This window comes from Pseudonaja textilis, chromosome 4 (genome assembly GCF_049901715.1).
Source record: "Pseudonaja textilis isolate UNSWEBS1 chromosome 4, rPseTex1.2, whole genome shotgun sequence".
Classification (NCBI taxonomy): domain Eukaryota; kingdom Metazoa; phylum Chordata; class Lepidosauria; order Squamata; family Elapidae; genus Pseudonaja; species Pseudonaja textilis.
Genome location: NC_141993.1, coordinates 56,690,347 through 56,707,062, shown reverse-complemented (window position 1 = coordinate 56,707,062; position 16,716 = coordinate 56,690,347). Strand labels below are relative to the sequence as shown.

General features: G+C 35.2%; 1 protein-coding gene across 3 annotated transcripts in view; it reads right to left on the bottom strand.

Annotated features, from left to right (window-relative positions):
- Nucleotides 1-4,846: 4,846 nt before the first annotated feature.
- Nucleotides 4,847-16,716, bottom strand: part of UBXN7 (UBX domain protein 7) — a 32,249-nt gene continuing 20,379 nt past the window's right edge. For all 3 annotated transcript variants that reach the window (XM_026701423.2, XM_026701424.2, XM_026701425.2), the window contains exons 6-11: nucleotides 15,368-15,514; nucleotides 15,071-15,161; nucleotides 14,510-14,637; nucleotides 13,257-13,647; nucleotides 9,180-9,259; nucleotides 4,847-7,984 (exon numbers count right to left, since the gene is read on the bottom strand). In XM_026701423.2, the coding sequence (XP_026557208.1) occupies nucleotides 7,823-7,984; nucleotides 9,180-9,259; nucleotides 13,257-13,647; nucleotides 14,510-14,637; nucleotides 15,071-15,161; nucleotides 15,368-15,514 (999 nt within the window). In that variant the 3' untranslated portion in view covers nucleotides 4,847-7,822. The remainder of the gene's footprint in view (nucleotides 7,985-9,179; nucleotides 9,260-13,256; nucleotides 13,648-14,509; nucleotides 14,638-15,070; nucleotides 15,162-15,367; nucleotides 15,515-16,716) is intronic.

Below are 16,716 nucleotides of genomic sequence, written 5' to 3'. Positions count from 1 at the left end.
TTAGCAAAAGGTTCTCTGCTCAGTTGCTGGGTGGGCATGGCCATGGTGGGTGTAGTCTAGTCAGCCTCCTGAACCATGGCGGGGGGGAGTTTTTGCCCTCCCCAGGCTCTGGAGGCTTTCCTTGAGCCTCTGGCAGGGCAAAAATGGCCTCCCTGGGCTCCAGAGGCTCTCTGGAAGACAGAAATGGGCCTGTTTCCAGCCTTCCTGAACTTCTGGGAGGTCCATTTGTTGCCCTCCTGGAGCCTCTGCGTGCATCCTGCACTTACCTGCATCCAAAATGGGCTGTGTGGGGACTCCTGGGAGGGGCGGGGTGGGAGGGGCCTACCAGGTGTGGGATTTGGGGGTTCTCCAAATTGCATAGAATCTTAGCTAGGGGCTCTCCCAAACCCCTGTAACTCATCATGACAGTGGCTTTCTCATGAAAGCAGAGATTACAATTCTGTGTTATTGTATCTGGGAGTAAGATTATATGAACTACCAGTAATTAGGGATTACTCCTGGGCTAAATGGTATAAAATGTATGCTGTGAATTCTTTATTTTTGTTAACAATGTATCATGAGAAATAGTACAGCAGACTTGGAATTTCTCCTACACTTGACTCTATTCTTCAGAACAATCAATAGTCTGATTCAGAAACTGTCCTTGTACAACAAACTTAGTCAAGGATAACTAAACCATGGTTTATTTTATGCAATTTTCTGGATTTATATAATACTAATTATAAGCTACTTCCCAATATGAATTTGAAAAAATTGTAGCTAATGAAAGATGATTGTTTTTCACCATAAAGAGGATAGTCCTTTCTTTAAAGGTATCCTTTGTTTCAGTTGTGGGGGATGCTTTTTAGCCCCAAGTTATGCATCTGCACGTGTTTGCACTCACACCAAAGATCTTAATATAGCTGATATTCCTGCAAAAGTTTCAACCCACTCACTCACGCACACAGTGTATTTCAACACCAAGAAGAGGAAGCTTGATGTCAATAAAATTGGAAAATGTTGCAATTGGTAGTGCTTCATTTCATCGCTTTACCCAATGTTGACTCAGATCAGCTGTTTCCTTGAAAATAAAATGGCAGTGTAAAAGCCATTAGAATCTTTGCTTAGAGATAGTCAATTCCACTTCCTTTCATGTTAAGGATAAGATACATTCATGGGCCACTGGGGTATAATTTGTTTTGGAAAGAGTAATGTCCTCGATCAATAATATAGGGTTTAATAATGTGTGCAATATAAAACAGATATTGTTCTGTTCAGTGTGCACTATTTAATTGTAGTCACAAAGGACAATACACTATTCAACTGCTGCATTGCAGCAGCGCTTCTTAAACTGGGAGTCATTCCCCCAACAAGGCAATTGGGTATCTCCTGGGGGTAACAGAGCAATTTGGAATTGCTTGGCTGTGAGTGATTTCAGACTATTGCTGTCAAGAGCCTTGTGTGAAAGAGTCTGTTTTGTTTGTGGGAGTAATTACATTATTTAAGACTGGAAAAGAGGGGAATTGAGTCAAACAGTTTAAGAGTCATTGATGTAAGCAAAACGACTTCAACTGAGTGAAAAGGACATTTTATATTTGGTCTACTATATTTGATCTGCAAAAAGCTGGATAACCAGCTTTTCTTTTAAATTTTTGACCCCTGGTAAATGCTTGCATTGGTCACTGAAGTTTTCTTGGCAAGCATTTTCTAAAGAGTTTTGCAATTTCCTGCTTCTTTGGGTGAGAGTGGCCCAAGGTCACCCAGCTAGCTTTGTGCCCAAGGTGGATGTAGAACTCCAATTTCTCCAGGTTCTAGCTTGATTCCTTAACTACTGCACCAAACTGGAGGAGGACCACCAAATGGTAGTAAAAATAATAATAATAGAAAAGTATTTTCCTTATTGCCATTTAATGGCCATATAGATTTTTGCCACTCATGTATGGTAGACCTACTTATAGTCTCAAACGTACATATTGTCATAATAGATTTATTTCTAATTTAAATTAAGAGCAAAAATTATTCAAGCACTTGCATAATTAAAACACAACTGAAGTTTTCATATTTGCTTTAATATGGGCTAAAATTTATATACATTATATAGGTTATAAATATATACTTATATATTTATATTTGTATATTCATTTGAAATATATAAATGTGTACATTTCTTGTTTCAATTTATACCCTGCTTTTCATCTTGGTTAATTCCATTGTTAAAGGCTTTTGCAATCTATTAAAATAGACTTCACAAGCAAGATTTGTATTAAGAACATGTTTACGGATTTTCTTACATATAGTAAAACCAATTACATATTTGTGTATAAACACTAAAAAAACTTTAGTCCACTCTACCTTATCCATGGTCATTGTTCTTCCAACTTAAGAGTCTTCAGTCAAAGACTCATTAAAGATCTCTAGCTCACTTGCTAGAAAATAAAATTAGACAGCTGCCGTTATGCATATGAAAAAATTAACCATTCATCATTGCAACTCAATGGGAGATCTGGAGGGAAAAAAATGGAGCTGAGCAAAATGGGTAAGTGCAGCTTAATACACAAGTGTCATTAGTTCCATCTAGGTCCATGGTTATTCAGAACCCCTAAAACTTTTGCTGCACAAGTTTTTTGCTGCCATGACAACATGAGTTTGACACCCTGGTTTAGAATAATTTGACCCTTTAGCTATCTTCCCAGCTGAGTGCTTGGTCAACCAACCAGTGCAAGAGATGTTGGGAGAATGGGAGATGAAACATTTGTTTTTTTTCTGAAGAGGCAAAGCAGTCCACATGTGACTCTCTTGTCTTGATCAACTCCCAAAATGGAGGCTGGGATTTTGTTGAAGGTTTTCAAGATTCTGTTGTTATGCAGGGCTATTGTAGCTTCCACAAATCTGTGTAATTCCTGCTACCTTGATTTTGCCAGCTATCTAGGACTTGGCACCACTGAAAAGTTTAAAATATCCAGATTAGCTTGGATGGAGGTCCACACAGAAGTACTGTGGATATAAAGTGTCAAACAGGGAAACCCCAAATTTATTTTGAGAAAACACCAAAGGATAAATTTTTCTGTATCTTAACTTGGAAGTAAATGAATTAAACATTGTGTGAGTTCAACCATAGTCCAAGCGTGCTTTCCAAAGGCACGTTTTTCTGGCATTTTGTGGATCAAATTTAATTTGATTAATCTATATTTGTTTTTCTCATGTTTTACTAATGAAATATATCCTATTATAGAGTTTTTGGCTCCATTTTATGTGAAGAATTATTGTTTCCTCCAAAACATGAAAGTGTTAATAAAATGTCAAGCATTTCAACAGACATTAGTGGATATGAATGATAATGAGTTTAATGTCCTGAAAAACACTAGGCTAGTTCTGCCATGGGGGCTCACATTTCCTTACATTATAATTGTTAATACTGTAACCATGGGTCTCTTCATATGGCCATACTTTAGTTTTCAAAATTCTGAGACAGTTTATTTATTGGAATCTATCCAATTCAGGGAAGTTGGGTTTTGGTCTCTTAGTAGCTACTAGGCAAAAATTAATTGCCTTCCAAACTACTATATTTTTCCTAACCTAAATCTCTACTAAAACTATTCCTTCCTCCTCCACCTAGAAGCAAAAGAAACCCACTTTGCCAAAGAATTGAGTAGCCTTCTTCCTATAGTATTATATCTTCTTCAGAGTCTATAAATAATTCTTTTGATTCAGAGCTTGAAAATTCTTTCATCTGAGAGATTATGGATGAATAAACACAGACTTCCACAATCTGACTCTCAAATGTGTTGGACTTCAGCGACAATAATTCCCAGTGGCTAAGAATTTGGAAGCTCTATAAAATATGAGCAACATATTTTATATGACCAGAAAATTATATAATGAATTGTTTCTGGAAAAGTAGTGGGTGGAGCAAAAACTTCTTCACTGTCTGCTGACATAATAAGTCTTCTAAATATTGCACAAGAATGACAATTATAATTAGTGTTTGAATCAGTGCTGTTACAGTTTTAGTATTCATCATGGTGACTCTTCAAATCTCACTGCAAATTTGAAACCTATATGACAGGAAAACCTGAAAATCTTTAACTTTCAAATCAAAATGATTAATGAGTGATATGTAACAGGTTCAATTTTGGACTGGCCTACTTGTTATATACCATTCTCACATATAAATGTGGCACAGTGAAACTGCCCCTTAATCTGAGTCCAATTTTTACTTTTGTGGTAATACACCTGTGCCAGAGGATTAAAAGAGAAGTCTAAGATATATTATGCATTTCACAGTTTGAATTTTAGTGAGGTTACAGAAAAGAGCCATTATTATAGCTATGTTCCACAAAATACTGAGAATAGCTGTTTTGTAAAAAAAAATATTATACTTTGGGTGGGTGAGTAGTAATTTTTTCATAGAAAATGCTTTGTCCTACATCGCTCTTAAGAAAGATTTTACTAAATTTTGTTAATAGGGCAGATGCTTCTGTAAATATAATCCTATCAAGAATTACTATTTGCTTTCAAAATACTTTTTTTCTGATTCTGGACAATTATGAATTAGCATAAATGAAATGCTTATGCTACACAGATTTTAAGTTTTGATATCTAAAAGTAACCAAGTGAATACAATCATGCAATATTTACTTGGCATTATGCACTTACTAATTATATACTCACTAGCATCTGATTAAGAAATACCTTCAGATGACTGGGCTGAAATCATAACTATTTCTTAATCTAATGTGTAGAAGATATTTGATTTTGTGTTAATATCCTGATTTTATTTTCAATAAACCTCCACTCCAAAAAGTATTTTCCTTCCTTCCTTCCTTTTCTATCCCCCCATTCCACGCACACCAAACAGACTAAAAACTAGTGAAAATGTCTGATTTATTTTCAGGATCAAAATATTACATTAGGAGGGACATTTACACATATTTATAAAAATGCAGCAGTTGTACATATAGATCAGAGGTTGCCTTGAGTTTGATCATTCTTATCACAGCCAGTGACATCTCTTCCCCCATTCATTTTAAAATTATATCATAATTAAAAGAAATGGCTTCTATTATCGGTAAAAAGGTAGACAACAGTTTTACATAGCTCAAGCTATAACAATATAAAGCTAGCAATCCAACTTTAAAAAGTTAAATGTTTTGAAGGAACCATAATTTTATCAGAATCCAAATCACATCCTCCAAAGTTAAATATTGATATTAATATATCAATTTCTCCAAACAGATAAACTTTCATTTGAAAACTTTGGAATGCCTTTTGAATTCATCTTCTAATATTACACCTGCATATTTAAAAGTGAAACAATGACAATGAGGAGCTTATCTCAAATGATTTTGCAGATGGCAGGCTTGTCAATTATAGCAAACATCACTGATGTTTAGATATTCCCTAAATTCCAAATGCCAGGAATCTGTTGTTGTTTAGGTATGTGTATGGATCCTCCAAAGATCATTTCAAAGTTCTCTATGATCACTAATCTGCTTCAATAGCAAACTGAAATAGGACTGAAAGACTAGAATCCCCAGTGGGTTCTATTGCGTTTACTAAAATTGTATTTTTAGAAACAACAGTATACATTGTTTATACTGTTTTCCATCTTATTTTGCATAAGATGGAATGATGTTTAAGTCTAGAGACAAAAGAGGACAATCTAGAATCAGGCATTAATTCACAACTTATTTTACATAACCCGTATCCACATTCCTTGAACAGTAATATTTAAAACAAAAACCTGTAAAAATACTAGTAACAATAACTTTTAAATTATCCAATTATAATAATTTTGTCCCTAATTAAGATTTATGTGCTGCTTTTCTGCTTGGAAGACACTTTCTACAATTCTCCCTTTTTCAGAATGTCTTAGAACCACAGTTCATAAGGCCTTCAGCTACTAAACTATTTAAAGGATATTCTGTAAACTATTTTTCTTCAGACTGAAGAAGCTACTTGAATAAGCAGCAAAAGATTTCAAACCAAAAAGAATTCCAGTTACCATGATTTAACTTCCAGACTATTCTAAGGATAAAAATAAAAATCAACAAATGGAAGATGTGTAAGATAAAGTTTCTATTTCCTGGAGCAGACCAAGAACTTTAAAAGATTTCTGAAAGGTAAGGCAGGAGGAAAGGTCACAACAAAATTGAAGGAAAAATAAAGGATGAAAGGTGGTTAAAAAAAAAGATAAGAGCACAACTGTTAGTATTTGATACAAGCATCTAGATACATTTTAACAGAATACTACCTACAGCATTAACCTTCACTATTCTTTTTACCTATGTCCCCAATGTTTGTAGGTATCAATGTTCAAAAACATTACATATTTAAAGCTTGATCCATTACTGAGCATATTTCTGGGTCTCCATTAATTTAGGAATGTAATAGCTGCATGGTTTTGATTGAACATAAAAGCAATTGTGGCCTATTTATAAAATACTTATTAATCCATGCTACATTTGTTTTACATCTGTTACTAGTATCTGTACAGGAAAAAAAATAAGTAGGGGAATGTTTTCATTCTACAATGCAGCATAAATATATTTAATCCTTAAATTCACATACAGGGATTAATCAAATGTAATGGCAATACAACCCATCCTACTAGTTTAATGCCAAATATTATCAGATCCCAATGATCCAACACTCAGCTGCCATTGTATTTGGAACATATCTATAATTTTTTGGCCATTTAGAACAAACGATGGCAAACAGCTATTTCTTAATTTTTTTCAAATCGCATTTCTTGTTGGGAAACCATGTTTACTGCTTTGTACTTAAATTAAATTTTATTAACATAATTAAATTCAATTGTTACTCAAAAATATTTCAAAATTTCTGAAAAAAAGATACTTGCTTGGGGCCCAGAATCTGTGTACATTCACTAAATGTCAATGGGAGAAACATCCAAATGGCAGAATAGTGAACGAAAACAACATTAAGAAGAGGTTTTAAAAGTTTTACATTCAACCTTTATGACTGTTTCACTTCTGGCAATATTTTGAAGAGAAAAAAAGAGAAATCAATTCCCTTTCTACAATTTTAATTGTGAAAAGGAAGAAGCCTGCAGTTCTGGGTTACACAAGGCAACTTTATAATACTAAGTACATCTATTATTTTTCTTCATTACCACATTCCTCTCTACCAAAAGCAGTACATACAACTTTCATGTTCCATATTCTACAGCCCCTTTTGCAATGTCACTGATTTATGAAAGGTTACTTGGGCAATGAATCTAGCACATCATTTGTTTTTTACTTGACTTGTAGCCAAAACACAGAATCTCTTCACAGTCATTAAAGCCTGTGGTTCTTTCCTAAAAAGCTGTGCACATAAATGTGTAACAATTTATTACATACAACCAGCAGTATACGGTGGGAAGCATTCTAATTTCAGAACACGTGGAACCCAAGGAAAAAGAACCCATGCTGAAAACCAAACAATGCACATGTCAATTGGAAACACAAAATATCTTCCGTGTAGATATATTGCACATGTTGACATGGTTGTCTGAAAAATTCCTTAATGCCTGGTTATATGATCTCTGAAAAATGAATGTATTAAAGAAAACAGATATCTTTTTCTCAGGGGAAGAAAATTGTTCTTGCTCGGGAGTTTTCTTCTGCAGCATGCTGGATGTATAGGCAACTTTATTTTGAAACAGCAACAAACCACTGAACACATAAGCCTTCCTCCAGCATCAATGAACTTTTTCTGCCAATTTCACTTCGTTCACTTGTTAAGAATAGCATAAAGAATGGGAGAGAAATGGCTGCTTGCTTTCAATTCTGCATATGTACTGAGTTAGTACTGTAGGTGGAGATGATAAGGGAGGAAATTAATTCCTTTCCTGAACAAATACAGTTTCTTGTGGACAAAGACCAGCTTCCTGCAATGTAATGTTATAGTCCAAATGGGAAAGTTTCCTCCGGGGAAAGTTGGTGAGGAGTTCAAAACGTTCATTGGGGTATCCTTTTGACTGTACATGTCTGATAAGAGCCTGCAGAGAAACAGGAGATAACTATTTTGATCACAGAACTTAATGGAGTAATTAAAACAATACAGTATCTGTTACTGGAGGATATTGTTTATAATGTTGTTTGTATACAATTATTTGTTGATTCTTTGAAATATCAAATGATATACTTAGGCTGATTTTCAAAAGACTTTGATGAATCAGCATATCAGTAATTGAATCCCTGCAGTTCTATTCTGAAAATACTTTTAGCAAATAAACAGAATTTATTCTTCCCCTTTATGTTAATAACCAATACTACTTATAGGTACTAGTTTGCAATCTACGTACACACCATGTACACTGGAGAAAGCACAGTCTGAAAGATACAAACTAAATTACACACTTTTTTTTTTTACTTTCTATCCCTTGGCTGATTATGAAAGCAACAAATATAAAGAAATTTCATCAACTGCCCATAGAGGTTCATACAAGACGTGTGTGTGTGTGTGTGTGTGTGTGTATTACTTTCTAATTTTGATGTGGTTAGTGGTGGTGGCTGGGGGAAGACAGGTGGTAGAAGAAATACAAGTGAAAGGACATGGTTGAAGTTTTGGGTTAACATAGGGATTCTGTGGGACACTTACAACCCAAAATGGGAAGCTTAGTATACTTGTTTTCATTGTTTTAAAAAGTAAAAATCACCTTGGTATTTCGCTGTTGAATAGAAATGCAAAATAGTCCATGTACGAAGGTAATTATATTTTTGCAAGATATGATACTGGCTATCCGCTTGGTTGACTTCATAAAGGGTTGGACCAATTCATGGAAGCCTTGAGGATCAATGGCTACTAGCCTTAAGGACAGTGTAACTGACCCCAATTGCTGTGCTTCGTTGTGCAAATTGGTTTTCCACTGTGAGAACAGACTGCTAGATTAGATGCGCCAGAATCTGATCTAGTAGGACACTGTTTATACGGTGGTTTTTTTTTGCATTTTTTAAAATTTTATTTTTATTTTTACTTTTAATATTCTATAAGATAAATACGAATACGAGGTAACATCCAAATACAGTAAATCTTGAAATACAATCATAGTTCCCATATAACATTAGATTCATCAAAATTAGATCTTAATAAACTGAAACATGCATATTTATTACCTATACACAAAGGTGAGAAATGGTAACTACTAAAACAAGAATTATATCTATTTTGAAGTTTTAATTATTTCTACATACCAGAAGCTTAGCTTGTTCAGGTAATGAAATCTGTTCCCTCTTCCCATCTGGATATCTTAGCATTAGTTGTGCTTTTGGTCCTGGTAAAAAAACGTAAAATGCCAAATACAACTGCATTTAGTTTTTGGATTTATTACTTTGATAATGAAATAACCACCATATTGTAAGATATAGTAGGTTTAAAACTAAAGGTTTAAAACTAAAAGTATATTTCCAAAATGTCAGGTTTAGGAGGTTGATTAGTGATCAGTCCTTAAACTTGCAAAGAAAAAAAAACCCTAAATACTCAATTGGAAAATACTTTTTGGTTTATTAAAACAGGGTTCCTAGCCCCTGGGCCATGGCCTGGTATGGGGCTGCAGCCTGTTCAGAACCAGGCTGTGCAAGTGACAGGAGCACATGTTTGTGCATGCAGCTCCGTTTGCACAATGGCAGGAACTCAAGCACAAACATGAAGCTTCATTTGTCATTAAAGCAGCAATGTCGCTCAATAGATGTTGATGCAACTAAACTCTCCCATCACTATATGCTTCTTTTGAAAGGCGTCATACGCAATTTCCCCTTGATTGCACAGGCAGCAGCAAAGACCAACAAGAGTATGTATCATTTTTATTCGTTTTTCTGCTTTTCTGTTTTAGGTGGGAATTGATTTTTTTTACCCTTCAACTACTGTATTCCAGTTTAGTGTAACTATTAAAACAGTTGTTTAAAATACACTGCTCAAAAAAAATAAAGGGAACACTTAAACAACACAATGTAACTCCAAGTCAATCACACTTCTGTGAAATCAAACTGTCCACTTAGGTAGCAACACTGATTGACAATCAATTTCACATGCTGTTCTGCAAATGGAATAGACAACAGGTGGAAAGCATAGGCAGTTAGCAAGACATCCCCAATAAAGGAGTGGTTCTGCAGGTGGTGACTACAGACTACTTCTCAGTTCCTATGCTTTCTGGCTGATGGTTTGGTCACTTTTGAATGCTGGCGGTGCTTTCACTCTAGTGGTAGCATGAGACGGAGTCTACAAGCCACACAAGTGGCTCAGGTAGTGCAGCTCATCCAGGATGGCACATCAATGCGAGATGTGGCAAGAAGGTTTGCTGTGTCTGTCAGCGTAGTGTCCAGAGCATGGAGGCGCTACCAGGAGACAGGCCAGTACATCAGGAGACATGGAGGAGGCCGTAGGAGGGCAACAACCCAGCATCAAGACCGCTACCTTCACCCTTGTGCAAGGAGGGACAGGAGGAGCATTGCCAGAGCACTGCAAAATGACCTCCAGTGGGCCACAAATGTGCATGTGGCTGCTCAAACGGTCAGAAAAGGACTCTATGAGGGTGGTATGAGGGCCCGACATCCACAGGTGGGGGTTGTGCTTATAGCCCAACACCATGCAGGACATTTGGCATTTGCCAGAGAACACCAAGATCGGCAAATTCGCCACTGGCACCCTGTGCTCTTCACAGATGAAAGGTTCACACTGAGCACATGTGACAGACGTGACAGGGTCTGGAGACGCCATGGAGAATGTTCTGCTGCCTGCAACATCCTCCAGCATGACCGGTTTGGCAGTGGGTCAGTAATGGTGTGGGGTGGCATTTCTTTAGGGGGCCACACAGTCCTCCAAGTGCTCACCAGAGGTAGCCTGACTGCCATTAGGTACCGAGATGAGATCCTCAGACCCCTTGTAAGACCATATGCTGGTGCGGTTGGCCCTGGGTTCCTCCTAATGCAAGACAATGCTAGACCTCATGTGGCTGGAGTGTGTCAGAAGTTCCTGCAAGATGAAAGCATTGATGCTTTGGACTGGCCCGCTTGTTCCCCAGACCTGAATCCAATTGAGCACATCTTGGACAACATGTCTCGCTCCATCCACCAACAGACTGTCCAGGAGTTGGGGGATGCTTTAGTCCAGGTGTGGGAGGAGATCCCTCAGGAGACCATCCGCCACCTCATCAGGAGCATGCCCAGGCGTTATAGGGAGGTCGTACAGGCACGTGGAGGCCCCACACACTACTGAGCCTCATTTTGACTTGTTTTAAGGACATTACATCAAAGTTGGATCAGCCTGTAATGTTTTTTTCCACTTTAATTTTGAGTGTAACTCCAAATCCAGACCTCCATGGGTTGCTAAATTTGATTTCCATTGATAATTTTTGTGTGATTTTGTTGTCAGCACATTCAACTATGAAATCAACAAAGTATTTAATAAGAATATTTCATTCATTCAGATATAGGATGTCTTATTTTTGTGTTCCCTTTATTTTTTTTGAGCAATGTATATTGTTTAAAACAGACTTCGTGTTCTTTTTCATACTGAGAGAAAATAGACAATGAAAGCCATGATCATTATGAGCCAATGTTCTGATTAATATCAATTGGTTTAAAAGCACCACATAAAATTCAATTTAAGCCCCACTATAGCAATGGTAATAGCACTTTACAGCCCTCTCTCAGCAAATATTTTCCCCAACAATCAGGGTCCTCATTTTACGGATCTCATAAGGATGGAAGGCTGAGTCAACCTTGAGCCTGGTGGGATTGCCAATCTGCTGGCAATCACCAGTCAACAGAATTAGTCTGCCATTCTTGCATTCTAACTAACCTCTGCTCTATAATCAAGCTCATCAAATTTTTAGCCAATGCATGTTACTTGTTCTTGTGATGTGCACAATATTTTGATTTAAGTTTATATGGTTGTAACAATTCTTATAACATGATTTGTCATCACATATATTAGCAGGAAGAGATCATCATCCTTGGGATTTTCTCTCTGTCATATCCTTTATATTTATTCACAGGACAGGACACTTGGCAAGTCAATGGCTACAATCAGCATATATTTGTTTTGATTCTTTTTTTTTTTTTTGATGAGACACAACCATATTCTTTTTTCCTTTAAGGAACTTCCATCCTATCTCCCAATATCAAGTGTCTCTTATTGTTCCCCTCAATGTTTAGAGTTTTATCTTCAAGAACGTGAATAGGTGAGTTTTAGCAGCTTCTATATCACTTAATTCTGATTATTATTTCCATACACTGGGCTTCTTCCTTAAGAGTTATTTCCACAGTTTAAGTGACACTACCTCCATTTTTTTAAAAAGGAAACCTAAACTTTTTTTCATTAGATGAAATGTGGCTCTTTCACAATAGTTGTGCGAATATTTTAATAATGGGGTTTTTTTCTTCAAGGACTGCTATAAGTTTTATTTACTGAAGACATGTATCTCATTATTTTTAGGTAGAAAGACAAATGTGGCACAAACATCGAGCTGTCAAGTGCAGACTCCTCTCTGTACTCCCTAGGTTACTACCAACTGAAAAGCTTTTACTTATTTAGTCAAATTTAGAGGCTACCTGACTCCTAACAACCAGGGAGAAAGGGAAGTTACTATTTATAAACTAAAAAAATATTAGAAAAGAATTCATGAACTACCTAAAGTAATATATAAACAAATATGCCATTTAAGACAGACTCAACTATCACTCTTTCCAAAGCCTGGGAGAAAAGCACATCTTCATTAGCTTCGTAATACGTAATATATCCTTCCAATAATTTAACAATGTACTATGGTTCATAAATGTATTATGGCCGAAAAATATTTTGTATTATAACACTCTCCCAACCAAGAAACACTTATGTGAAGTTATGGAAATAAAAAAGTACTACCCCCTATAAAGAAATCCTTCAGCTAATAGTGATTCATGGTAGTGTTGTAGAGTCATATAAAATTATATATTTTAGCACGCAAACTTTTATCAAATTGTTATAGTAATCAAGATATATTATATATAATATTTTGACTGAATAATACATATTGCTAATTCCCAGAAGATCTAGCTAGTTGCATTGGAGAAGATGCTGGAAGTTATAGTTTACCAACTTCCACAAAACAACAAATTTGTAATCCCTCATGTAGGTTATGAACTGCTTAGCCAGATTTATAGTTTTTTACTACTTAGGTTTGTTCAATTTATTAAATGCAGCAGAAATAAATAAATACTGTTTGGTAATGATTTCTTGATGAGACTTCTGTAAAACTCTGAAGTTGACTAAATGACAGGAATCATACTTACCATTCATGCTTGGCTCTTTCTGTAAGTCATCTGGCTTAGTTCCAGTTTCTTCTAGCACTCCTGAATCTATAGAAGATAGTCCTCTGTGGTTTATTATCATTTCAGGTTCAGTTCTTGATGTTGGTTCGGGTTGAGGTTTTCTGCCTTCCTCTTTTCTACATCCCATATCCTTGTGTGGAGATTTTCTAGATTTGGCAGAACTTTCTGGTTCATCATCATCAGAACCACAAACAGAAATAAACTCTTCACTTCCAGAGAAAAGCTCCGATTCAGACTCTTCATCTGATCTGCTATCCTGCTTGATTTGTTCAGAGTCAAAATGTGTTTCCTGTAACGATGCCCTGATTGCAGCTTCCAACTGGCTATCTTCACTCGCATCAATTAAGCTCTCCTAATCAATAAACCATAACACAAAAGAAAAATATAAGTTACTTTAAAACTTTTCTTACCTTTGAGAAGGTGAGAGGGGAAGAGAAAGGCTCCAAATATTTTTATTTCTTTTTATTATTTTATTATACATTTTTCTTTATTATACATCATGTTTCCATTTCTGCAATGACAGTGTACTGTATCAAGTCTCTTTTAAGTATACATATTATACACCCTGATTATGACCATTATTCTCATTATACAATGTAATCTCTTTTGAATATGCATAATATTGTACACATTTATATCCATTATTTTCATAGTTATACCGCAGTCTTCACCTCTAGTTACTCTATACTTTTAATCTATAGTCAAATACAATCCAATTGTAGTATTACATATAGTATATATGCTTATGTACCTCAATATATATGTATTTACTTCTATTTTGTTAATCTTCTTTCATTATAAAGTTACTAACTTCTGCATCTGTTTTCTAACTATTTGTACAATAAGTCCCATGTTAAACAATACTGTTTCCTCTATTCTTAATTTCTATCGTTCACCTGTCCATTTCAGTGCGTTCTAATATTTTCCTTATTACTTTTTCATCTATAGGTATACTTTCATTTTTCCAATTTTGTGCACATGTGATTCTCACTGCTGTAATTACATGTAATATTACATATGTAATTCTTTTGTTGTATTTCCCTGGCAGTATACCTAGTAAGAACAATTGTGGTTTTAAATCTATTTGTTGAACTGTTATTTCTTCTAACCACCCTTTTATTTTTAACCAGTATTTTTTTTGTCATTGGACAGATCCACAGTATTTTTATTTCTTATTAAGAATAAAAAAATACTGTTTTTGTCATTATACTTACTGAGCGAGTACGTTTCTGGGGAGGGCTGGTGGAATGTCCATCCAGTTGCCCATGTTCACCTAGGAACCCAGTCACTTGGTCCAAAAAAGAAGTTACATCTAACTGATGCCATTCCACTAGTTTCTGCCCTGTTAAAAATAACAATAAATTGTACTTCAGTAATTGAAAACTTAGATTATCAATATCAACACAGATGCTATTTTAAATTTTAAATTATTCTGTAGAAGCAAAAAGCATTGTGAACAAGTCAGAAGAAATGAATGGCTAACTCGAAGCTCTTAATTCAAAGTATCACAATTGCCAATTATATTAAAATGGATTTAAAATAACACAGGCAAAGCAAATTTAATTTAACATTAAATGTAAACATTAAATCTATTACACTTGATCAAGTTCATCTGATGTAGACTGAAAGCATGGCTATTTAGCCAGTTCTAGCAATCTTGCTGGCAAATATGGAAACTATAGCCTTCCCTTGTTAAATCAATGAGATTATTTATTGTGTTATATAAGAACACAGTTCAAATTTAATATGCCTTCAGCATTTTTTTCTCTTCTTACCTGTCCTGGGATCCAGGATAGACACATAAGGAAAATCTCCCAATTTATAGAATTGTATATATCTTTGTCCTTCCTCACTGTCATGGTATACCTGTACAACAGTGAAGAAGGTTCATTTAAAATGCTTGAAAACATTTGAATATTAAAGCAATTTAGTGTTTGTTAATAAAATTTGATTCTGAGGCACAATGTAACTAGTTAATGTAGTTCTACACAACCTGATATGAATAAGGCCAGAGTACATAAATATTGGCTGTTTCTAATTTTAGAGCTAAACTGAAAATAATGCCTTCGTACCTGCCAAAAAATGAAGTGTTCCCGGATAATATTTTTTACAGCATCATTGCTCCAAACATCACGATTGAGACACTGACAGGCAAAATCCTGCACATTCTGAATATTAATCATGAGCCATTTGTTCTGCATTTGACCACACTCTTTGGCCTGAAGACAAAAAGAACATTAAGAACATTAGCTAAAACAGAAAAGTTTTCAAAAAACAATGCCAGCAATGATGGCTTCTATTTATTATTCTAGGCTATTATAAACACCTTTTTCATTTGTTAAGTTGTATCAAGACTCAACAATACACAAACAAGCATGACAAGCAGCGTGCAGGGTTAGAAGTCTCTGCAGTCAACTTGTCATATCAAGATTACACATTGGTAATCTCAGACTGATGAGTGTGTTAACATGCCAAAGAGAGAGAGTTAGGAAGATAAACTTTAATTTCAAAACTGACTGAAAATTGGGAAATAAATGAACAAAACAGTAGAAGAAAATATGGAATGAGCTGCATTGATCTGATTACAAAGCAGATTATCTGATTCAACAGTCAAAATTTGGCAGATTAGGATTAAGATTCTTGATAGATTTGCAGTTTGTTGTTCAACTATTCATTTCCTCTAATTTACCATTCATTCATATATGTTATATTGTAGTATTATTGGTGAACTTTTTGTTGACCAGATTGCAATTGGGGGAAGTGGCAGGGTCTGAAGTTGCAGGAAGAGATCTTACTGGTTTGAGTCTCAAAGCTGGCATTGCCTGATTGGTTGGTTGCAAGTTAATGTAGGAGTTTGATCAAGAATGTAATTCTGATCGCTGAATTGTCATACCTGTTGAAAAAAAGAGTGCTATATCAAAAATTGGAATGGTCATATTTCCTAAATAACCAGGACAAAAATATGTGGGATTTCCTTAAAGGAAATTTACTCATGAGTTTAATTATTTATGAAAAGAAACACAGATTCATGAGTATCCCTTTTTGACTTTGCATCTTGGAAAATGAGATTTCACTTTTAAAAAGTGAAATATCTGATCCATTGGCCATAAATAAGCAACACAATGGACACAGAAGCACTCACCTATATTGAAATAAAGCAATATAGAACATAGTTTTCACTAGGATTTTATAGCAAAACATCTTTCTCAGGTCAACCACTAAAACAATATTGTAGTGGAGACATTTCAGTGCCAAATAAATATATGTTTATTTATTATTGGAGGGAAAGATAATTTGAATAGCCATTTTGATTGAAAGACAAAATTTATATAATCTTATAATAATCTTATATATTGCTTTTGAGAAATTTACAAGTAAATATGTATAAATTGTGTGTACAGTCCCAGTTCAAACTTCATTT